Genomic DNA, 10,407 nt, shown 5'->3' with positions numbered 1-10,407 from the left:
CAAGCCCTTCTCTGAAATGCAGAGCATTGTTAACCTTTCCCAAGGAAATAGGTAAGGCAATATGACTTACTGAGAAAAATTACAAGAATAATTACAAGACTAGGAATGGCTGGATTGGCAACAGTTCTGCAAAGAAGGAGCTAATATTGCCTTGAAATTGAAAATAAGCAAGTTTTATTCTTTGGCGTTCGCATCATCTGTCCTATCTCAGCACCACAGAGTGTTAGTGTTTCTCCCATGACCACATTTCTTTCTCCTAGAGCAGCCAATCCACTCGAGGTCAGAATCCATAATGTGGTGGTGCTGCTGGCACGTGCAAATGAAGATGTACATGGGATTTTTATGCCTCTCTCTGGTTTGGAGTGTAGGTAAGGCTGAATATTCTGGTCTGSCTCTCTTCTGGGAATAACAAACAGAAAGATGGAATCCCAGGAATCATGTCCAATTTTCTGAATCCCTCCCCAGTCGCATCCCAAAAACACAGTTCTTRGAAGTAAAATTCTATCAAACACGTACCCTGAACGAACAATATGCATGTGGCTGATGCTGATTCCTTTAAGTTTAACCCACTTATGGTACATGCCTTATGGTCAGTGATGTTTGCAAGCCCAGCTCGGACATCTCTAACAGCTTGGTGTCATTATTCTCTTTTTGATTCTTGAATTAGGGGAACAAGACATGATGTTTAATCTGCTGTCTGATCTTAGCTGCAGGTCCTTTGGGACATCCTTATTCTTAGGTACTTGATCAGCTGCTTTTTCACACACTCGGTGGCCTGTTTCGCAGTGACCATGTCCATTCACTTCTGAGATATAATGAATGATACCAGCACAGTAGCTCAGATGGGATTGCTTGCTAGCTCAACAGGGGAAACTTTCTCAATCTTCTTTTTCTCCACAGCTTCAGGCATGCGAAGAGAAAACAAGAAAGAAAAGCACACAGCAGTGCTGGCAGCTGCAGGTAATAATCACAGGTCATGAATCCCTTTACCAGATCTGTGCAGGGGTGGAAACTCACAGGAGATATTGTGTCAGACACAGAGGTCTTCTGCAGCAAGAGCTGTGAGCTCAGACATTTCTTAATGTGGTTCCCCACCTAGACACAGGCCCTTCCTCAGAATTGCCCAGATCACTGTCCAATATAACCTCCATCYTCCCAGGAAACCCAAAATGTTATTGTCTCTCTATTCTAGCACTCTCTCCCAGCTCTTCATTCCTTTTCCTTACCTGGTTTTCCTTACCTGTCTTTCCCATCTTCCATGCTGGGGACAAGTCCAGTGACATTCCAGAAATATTTCCCAATCCTGGGTGATTTCTGTAGCACAGAGAGCAGGGCTGCATGTGCTGCAGTGCTTTTAACTTTGTGCATCCTCATGAGAGTGACTATGATTTTCTTTTTTGCTTGTCAGAATGGAGCAATGAAGTATGCTTGGTTTACAAAGGTTAAAATAAATAATAATATCACTAGAAAACTGCATTTTTTCCCCAAATTCAATTTTGCTCTCATCTCATCTTGGTTTTCTATGCTTCTGTTTCCTTGTGGCAATATACTGTGTCTCTGTGTCATGCACGCACGGCAGACCTTCCTCTGTGTACACAACAATACTGCTGTGCTCTACTTTTTACTACTTTGTGGRAGGGAAGCAAAAGCAGCTTTGGAAATTTTGATTCAGGAAAAGCAAATAAACAACTGTAACAAAAAAAAAAAAAAGGTTGTGAAAGCATCTTGTAAATAAGTGTGATTCAGCTATGATTAATTCTTCCTGCTGGTAGCCATGTGTCTATCAAGGTAGTACAGTCTGTTTTAATGGATTACCTCCATTTTAATTCCAGTTCTATGCAGCATTTAGGACTGGGGGAAAAGAGGAAAATTAACAGATACTATATCTACTTGTGATCTTCGAAGRGAGCTTGAATATTCTTTTTTTTTTTAAGTAAATACACATGGTCCAGCACGAGGGGGCACCAAATGTTAGGACTTTATTAGGCTCTCTGGCAGCCTGCTTTTGGCCAAGTTCCAAGGGACAGACCACTTGGAGCCCTACTTACATATTGGCTCCCTTTATGCTGCCCACTTCCTCTTATTTTTCAGATTTCTCTCTGCATTCACACACCATTTTATTTTTTCCTTTTTTTTTTTTCTACTTTTTTCCTTTTGTGTGACCTGATGCACAGCCTGCTCATTTCATTTTCCCAGTCCAGAGGCTTTTGTCTGGATCCACCTCTGTCACCTGAAGCCATACACAAGCAGAGGATTTATAGCTCTTTCCTAGCATCTCCATCATGCAGCCAGCTGCTCAGAGATATCCCTTCTTTTCCAGAGCTGCCTGCGAAGTCTGTGGATCTGGCTGCTGTTAACTTGACTGAGCTGATCAACAACATGCTGGGCACAACGCTCAAGGGTAAGGTTCCTGATGATGGGAAAGCCAAGCAGCCCTGGGTGAGCTGACCTCTCTAAAGGACTAAAGGTGTTCTCAAGAAAAGAATGCTGTCAGGCTTGAAAACTAACTCTCCATGCAAATTACACTTGCACACTTACAAAGCAGAAAGCTTTCTGCCTGAAAAATTGTTGAAAATAGTGTGTGTTTATATGTAAACACAATATAATTACTTATGGGAGGTCTCTAAGAAGAGCTTTATAATGAGTACAGGTTTGCTTGGTGGAATTAAAAAAAAATTAATGATAGTGATATTTCCCACAGAGGAATTGAAAAGGAATTCAGTCCCAAGTAGCTGTGTACTCTTGTCTGTCAGGAAAGGGTTTTCTTTGTTTGTTTGTTTGCTTTTTTAGAAATAAAATGAGCAGAGTCAAAACATTCTGCTCATATAATTTGTTCTAATCACTAATATCAGCAAGCTTGTGTTTCTGCAGGTTCCAAAAATTTCTTCTCTTTGCTGAGTGTTACGTCTTACAGCTCTTTTGCCTTCCACAAAGTGTCAGTGACCATTTATAACAGTGAGTGCCTTATCACTCTATTCTTCATGGAAATATTTTCTCCCACACAGGGTGTGCATCAAGATATTCATTTCCTCCATCTCTTTTTACAGTTTCTAACCTGAAAAATGTTGACCCTGGCAAGTTCCCTATGCGTCACTGCTACTGCCTGAATAACGTGACAAATGACTTGACAGGTGGGTACCCAAGAAAGATTGGCAACTGGATGTGCTTAAGCTGAATTATTTCCTTTGAGCTGAAAGCTATAGCCTCGTGTCTGAAGAGTTTATTCATATTGGTAGTATGAAAAGACAAGGGTTTCTCTACACGAGTGCCTCCAATACCTTCAGCGAGCCCAGCAGGAATGAAAAATAAAGGTTAATAGCGACACAAAGCTGTCTAATACAGTGTAGGTAAATCCTTCACCTGATACTCACTCACATCCTGATCTCATAGTATTTGCAATACCAGGATAAATCTGAGTGCAGACCAATGACTGATTCTTTCAARACATCAAAAATAGCTCAGCAACTAGAGAATAGACCCCATATTCTCTAAGTCACATGTGATGACCATCTCATAAAGCAACAACAGCTTTTGTGGCTTCTCTTGGAACTGTTCATATTATCAGCCCTACTATATAATGAACCAGTAGGAGCATGATAGAGATACTCTAATCTTTTTGACGCAAATAGAGAATATCTTGGTGATTAAAATGGCGGAAATTGCACATCATTGATTTTTTGGATATCATCATTCATTCATATTTCCTCAGTGTTCAAGCAGCTTCCTAATTCCACTCCTGTTCAACAAACACATGCTTAAAATATTTTACACTTTATCATGCACAAATATATATCCAAAATACAACTTTATTAAAAATCATTTTTTGACTTAGCAGAGATGATGGAATATGTGTTTTGAATCATAAACTTTCTCTGTTGCTTTCTAGACTTTACAGCTTTACTTGTTGATGTTCTTGGAAACTCTACCAGTTATCTCACAGAAATTTTCAAGTCTACTTCGATTCTCTCAGGTTTGCATTTCTTCTTACCATTTATCATCCTTATTTGTCTAATTTATTCATGAATGTATACATACAATGCATTAGTAACTATATAGAATGTATATTAAGTATACATATGCATTTATATTATACACAATTAACTCTTCTTGCATTTGTAGAATTTTAACTAAATATTTCCTCTTCAAATATTAGCATTCGTACTTCATGCTATCTTGTCTGAATGTGATCTGCTCCAGTAATTCTGCATAGACTGTAGCTTCTAGCCAACTTCTCATGAAATAGTGCAGTCTTCATTTAGAGTATTGAATTCTCTGGTCAAACATGCTGTTCACAGATGAGGATGGTTCTAAGAAAATGAAGTGTAAGTTTTACTCAAGAAAATCTTTTCTGTTCAGAAGAAGTGTGTAGAAACATTTCTGTGTTCAAGAGATTTAAAATTTCTGTTAATATCATTGGTTAGTTATTTGACATCATTTTGTCAAAGGATCAAGTTTTTGTTAAAATCATGTCTGAAGGAAAATCTTAGGTTAGCTGTAGAAGTCACATATTGTTTTAGGTTTGTGTCTTCTACTTAAGATAATATTATATAATGAAAACTGATGGCAAACCTTTGTTTTACATGTGTTTGCCTTACAGTAAATCAGAGCAACGATTCAGATTGTATCTATATCTGCATGATGACAGGTCAAACAGGTAAATATAAAAAAATTTCAACCAAAATATTGTTCTATGGCTCTCATTGATGGCTTACATTAGAAAAAAAGAACCTTTTGATATTTTTAAGCATGTGTATTTACAGGGAGAAATTTGTCTGAATTTTGGGAGATGCTAGAAAAGTTTCCTGTTACGAATTACACCTTTTCCAGCAACACATCTGCTGACATAGGTAAGTGTCTCCTGAGGAATRAAAGCAAATAGCAACAGCAATGAAAATCACGTCTAAGCAACACTTGCAATGAATATTGTGTTTCATGTAATTATTCTATACTCACCACAGAAAAATAAGTGAAGTTCACAAACCTCAAGTTATTAAATGTGATGGCTTATATTGGAGGAAAGGATAGAAACCTTTGCTTTTATTGGAAAGTATTGGTGACTTAACACACAAGAAATTGTGATTCAGTCTTAGTATTTTGAACTTTTTGCTCAGAAAACCCTGGAAATTAGAGGACAGAACAGCTAGTGCCCTAGTAAATCTCCAATCCTCTTTATAGGCTGGCACTGTAGTCAAAACTCCGCTCTTGAAGGTCCACTTAATTTAAAACTGAAGTAGGTGAAGAAGTGATATTTTTAGACAACTATGTCTGCTCTAATACATAAGACATGAGATAGACTACTTACATAAAAATTGGAGACTGAAGATGTATCTTTTGATCATTTGGATAATGCACCTCAAACTACAATATTTTCTCTTAATGGGATCATAATTTTTATGGAATTCAGTCCTGAGCAGGGACTGTTACAATGTTCTTGCTTTAAAAAATAAATGTCCTAGCTCTCAGTGTGTATAACTTTCTGTTTTTATGTGAGAAAGACGTTGAATATAGTTATCCAGTGTGCTGCACGATTCTTCCACCATAAATTGCTTTGGCAGGTTGAGCTAGGCTTCAAATAACATGTTTTATTGCAGATGRTCCATATTTCTCATTTTGATTGCTTGATTGTAACAGGAAAACAGTGAAATCAATAGCAGTTTTACCTAGGCCAACATTATTCTCCTATTTAAAACAAATCAAAGGCCACAAATTTCTTTCTTTTAAAAGAAACAGCTATCAAATCCAACTCCTTTCTGTTTTATCACACTGAATATCCTATGGATCCTGAGAGTACTAACATTATTTTATCATTATCTTCTCATACCTTAAAGATCTAGATCCAATTTTTTCAAGTTCTGTGAAATTAGAGGAAGACCTAAACAAAAGCATGGATGCATCTCCAGAACATATATGGAGATCTAAAAGTGCGCAAGTATTCTCACATCTAAATGTATATTCTTCTTGACTGGCAACTTGACAAGTGACCACTTAGATTTACTGTACATGCACTATACTGTTGAACAAGTAGAGATTAAAAGTTTTCCCAGGAGAGCTGAAGAGATCACTAATGTCCTGGATAATTTCAGGGTAGAAAAAAAATTGTAAAAAGCCAGGCAACAGTGGGGGTTCTCTGTGTGCATTTTAGAAATTTCTGTGCCCTAAAGCATGTGTGACCATGTGCCGCCACTTGGCCATGGTACCCAATGTATGACACTGGAGCCCAATGTATGTTGCAAGTACCAGTGCCTCTGTCTCTCCCCAGCTACGAGGATCCCAAGTGGTCTTAAAGGAGAGGAAATCCATCCGACGAGAGTTCCATYGTGGCCCAAGACAGCTGGTGTGAAAGGATCAGGGCTTCAATCACTGGAAAACTGGGATGTGTGGAAAGCACGTGGTACAGCTGGAGCTGTGAGGGAGGCCACTGCCACGGCACCAGCTGGTGAGTACTGCACAGAGAAGCCGTTCCCGCATCCTTCCTGCACCACTGACCACACATTAGTGGGTCCCAAAGCTGCCAGGCAGCGGGAGAAGAGTTTCCACTCCTCATTGCTCTCAACCAGTGGCAGGAGCCTGCCCCAGGCCATGTTGTGGTGGTGGAGACATGATTTATCACCTGTACGGTTCTTCCCAGACCCTGGTGGTATCAGGAGATTTTTGCTCCACTCAGCAACCCGCAGAAGTGCGTGCATTTGTACATCCAAACTGGGTCACATACTCCTTCTTTTAAAGGCCCAGCAGACAGAGAAGGTTTCTTAACAGACCATCTTATTTTAAGTCCCTTCATCCAGAGAAGGGCTTTATTCCTCTTCCACAAGTTGATCTGTTGCTGTGTTTTCTGACCTGCAGTGCCTGGGAGCCCCTCAAGGTACTCAGGATCCCTGTACGATGCTCTGTCATCTAACCCTAGTAACTGTGAATTCAAGAGATGAGCTACAGGGTCCAAGTATTGCTCAACAAGGAGACTGCACTAGGCACAGAGTTAAGATGTGTTGTACCAGGTGACATGAACTCACCATCCCAGGATGGGAAGTTCTTCCAAATTTGTCCCAAAATGTGGGTGGATCAGTCACTAGTCCCAACTTGGAACAAGGTCTTCACAGATGTGTCCCTTTTAGCCAAATGAACCTCGAGGGTGCCTCAACACACCATGACTAATGAGGCTTCATTATTGCAGAAGTGTTAAAATAAGTTATAATGACCTTATCTGTCATTTTTCTTTCCCTCACGGGAAGCTGCCTGTATGTCCTAGCTCTTCTTCCACAAATGCACCTCACTTGGACCCAAGTCTGTACCAATATGTTGCTCCAAATTCAGCAAGCAGATCTGAGAAAGAGCAATATGGAGTTGCTACTTTAGGTCTCCACTGAACATATCTTCTTCAAATTACTGTCTGCCATTCASCAGCTCATAGATCTTCCAAAATCTAGCAAAGTACTGGTTTTATCCTTCCTTTTTCATCCTACTATTATATCTCATTGGAAGTAGTGGAAAAGGGACTTTGGCTGGTAAGCTCCCTATTATGTTGAAGGTACTGTGTTGAAGGTCCATTGCAATGGACAGATAAATAACAAATATCCTCAATTACTTAAGTATGTGTCTTTCTATTTCTATAGCTGAAATGTCTGCAATTTGGACACAGTCAGTGCCTCCCCAAGAAACAAGTAAATTGATGCAAACAGAGCCAGGTAAGACATCAGGAGTGAAAACAGAGCATGCAAGCTGGCACATTTCTGAAAYAGAAAATAACAAATCTGACTCATTGTAGACACATGTAGGGACTGTGAATATATTTATGCRTCAGTATCTATATATGCATTTACTAGTACTCTGTGACTTCAGAATTTTTTCTTCTGCTACTTTTTAATGAACTTTTTCATTTGTCCATTCTCTCATGTTAAGAGGATGTCAGGACAAGTTATATTCCTTTCCTTCTTTCAGATTTATCTTCCTCAGTATTGTCTATGCAGCCCTACAGGCCTAGTGTTGTACTGAAACTTCACTCTGCTACCAGTAAGTATCTGCACCTCATGATGCAAAAACAGAATTATTTCAGAAAGTATGCCAAAATACATATTTTCCCATGAAGAAACAACATGTGTTTAATGTATCTTATGTAGTATACCATATGTATGTAAGAAAAACCCTGAAATATTAAAGGGATTGTTGCTCATATTTGTCATACACAATCACACATTGAACAGATAAACCATACTACCAATATAGAATTAGCATATGTATTCCACATGTCAAACCAAAAATGTGTTATACATTCTTACATTATACCTTTCATTTTCCTATTTGTACAAATAAAATGATTATGTCATTCCCTGGCACATGAAATCTCCAGAAATGTCCTAAATTTCAAAAAATGCAAACTTCCCCTTAAGCTAAAGAAGGATCAGCTAAATTTTCTGTTTGGTTCCCCTTATTATTCTTATGTTGGAAATAAATTTGGTAATATTTGGTAATATTTAGCAAGTGGCTGCATGCTTTGAGAATCTGGTCCTGATTAGATGTCAGAAAGGTCATCTGAACTCAGAAAGCGTGCAGCCCATACATCGTAGGCTGAACACTTGAGTGTCTTAGACCAAGACGCTCACTCAGAAAGTCTATGAAATATAATGGAAATAAATCTCAGCCGCAAATCATTAGCCATCCTTCAGCCTCAGCACACTGCTAACAAGCCAAACTCAGAATCATAAACCACACAGCAGAAGAGTTGAGGATTCTAGGGCTCTTGTCTACTGAAGAACTGTTCCATGATTCTCTTGACCAAATGTGAGTGTCTAATTTGAGGTGATACCTGTCATCACCTTAACAAATCTGACTGTACCAGCTGTGTGTTATCCTGGGGGTCAAACATAGCTAGCTAGCTCAGTTCTAGATGCCAATGTGGTAGACATCTAAACTGGTAATATAAATCCCATCTCAGAGATTTCTTTGGGATTAGTGTTAATATTGAGATGGAAAAGAAAAGACAGCTATCGTCTGTACCCCACCACTGCTTTCTGATAATGACACTGTAGTACTAGGCTACAGAATAATAACTTAAAGCTTTGAAGCACATGATACCTTTTTATCTCTTTGTAGTCCTTTACTCCATTTCAGCAAATGCATAGAACAAATTCCATTTCTGTTTATCCTGCCCAAGTGCCTGCAAAAGTCCTGAGTTGTCTTGACCCACTACAAAAATACCACCAATCTATCCAGCCCAGGTCTGGGAGATTTCTGTGATCTGTGAGATCTCTGGGATATCTCTGGGAGATACCACTGTGGACTGTGGTATTAGTTGTAGTATAATTGTAGTTCTACAAGAAACCAGGAAAAGGAGTTTTAAATACTGAAAAAAAAAAATCCAACAAACATTTAAAAAAATAAAAAGACTTGATTTAGCCATTCCATGATGCAAATACAAATACATCAGATCTCMTTTGAACCTCCTAAAAATATGAAAGAAGTAGAAGGAAACTAAATGACTGAAGGAAAGACAAATCATCCACTTCCACTCATCCACATGTTGGATTTAGGTTTTTAGATGAAGTCCTCTCCTTTGGCATTCCTTCCCAGGAAATGAATGAATTTTCACTTGTATAATGGGTTGATGACAATGTCATTTGYCATGATATGCTTTTGAAGTTCAAAAACTCTTCAGAACTATCGGCCATCTGAAAATAGGTTGTCAATCTGAAAATTCCTGTAGGGCAAGAAGTCAGGGCAATATATACTCTTTGAAAACAAGGCTAGAAAAGAAATGGTCCTTACCCTTTCTAGAATAAGTAGGTGGCAATTCCAGCATTACCTGGTGTTAAAATTAAAATCTAAGCCCCCTTCATCCAAAATCTGCCAGTTTGGCTGCTCAGATGTGTGTTTTTGTCTACAAGTTCATGGGATACAGTCAGAAGCGGCTGTTCTCAGTCTTACCACTGGAGCTGACTCTGCAGCAGTGAGAAATGTGAATGTTAATAGAAAAAGAGAAGTGGGAGAATAATTCTAGCTTGCGGTTAGGTCTATCAGAGGTAATTTGGGGAGATCTGTCCCTTGAGTGCTTGTGTTGTGCAGCAATTGTGTAATGTAAAAAGTCTAGCTGCTCTAGGTAATACAGTGGCAATATATCTGGCTAAATTGCAGGGATCTTTTAGTCTTGTTATTACCGAGAATAACAGAGTTACTCTCTAGATGTTCAAAGAAGTGGAATGCCAGCCAAATAACATTTCTCAAATTATGTGTTTGGGTATATAAGAAACCGAACGAAAATATAATAATATGAACAAACAAGGGCCTGTAAATTCTGAAGGATGGTAAGCAAGGATGGCAAAGACAAATACTCATTATATGCTTTTCATAGAATCATAGAATCATAGAATGCCGAAGGTTGGAAGGGACCTCAGAGGTCATCGAGTCCAACCCCCC

General features: G+C 38.8%; 1 protein-coding gene across 1 annotated transcript in view; it reads left to right on the top strand.

The window, feature by feature from the left end:
• Nucleotides 1–292: 292 nt before the first annotated feature.
• Nucleotides 293–10,407, top strand: part of HHLA1 (HERV-H LTR-associating 1) — an 18,467-nt gene continuing 8,352 nt past the window's right edge. Inside the window, exons 1-12 of the mRNA XM_026053442.1 lie at nucleotides 293–368; nucleotides 901–960; nucleotides 2,321–2,401; nucleotides 2,872–2,955; nucleotides 3,048–3,131; nucleotides 3,887–3,970; nucleotides 4,598–4,654; nucleotides 4,761–4,847; nucleotides 5,835–5,921; nucleotides 6,260–6,436; nucleotides 7,611–7,682; nucleotides 7,936–8,007. Coding sequence (XP_025909227.1) covers nucleotides 293–368; nucleotides 901–960; nucleotides 2,321–2,401; nucleotides 2,872–2,955; nucleotides 3,048–3,131; nucleotides 3,887–3,970; nucleotides 4,598–4,654; nucleotides 4,761–4,847; nucleotides 5,835–5,921; nucleotides 6,260–6,436; nucleotides 7,611–7,682; nucleotides 7,936–8,007 — 1,021 coding nt within the window. The remainder of the gene's footprint in view (nucleotides 369–900; nucleotides 961–2,320; nucleotides 2,402–2,871; nucleotides 2,956–3,047; nucleotides 3,132–3,886; nucleotides 3,971–4,597; nucleotides 4,655–4,760; nucleotides 4,848–5,834; nucleotides 5,922–6,259; nucleotides 6,437–7,610; nucleotides 7,683–7,935; nucleotides 8,008–10,407) is intronic.

The sequence above is a fragment of the Nothoprocta perdicaria genome, unplaced genomic scaffold, assembly GCF_003342845.1.
Source record: "Nothoprocta perdicaria isolate Ctin4 unplaced genomic scaffold, notPer1 scaffold_115, whole genome shotgun sequence".
In the NCBI taxonomy this organism is placed as follows: Eukaryota; Metazoa; Chordata; class Aves; order Tinamiformes; family Tinamidae; genus Nothoprocta; species Nothoprocta perdicaria.
This window is presented reverse-complemented; position numbering and strand designations above follow the sequence as displayed.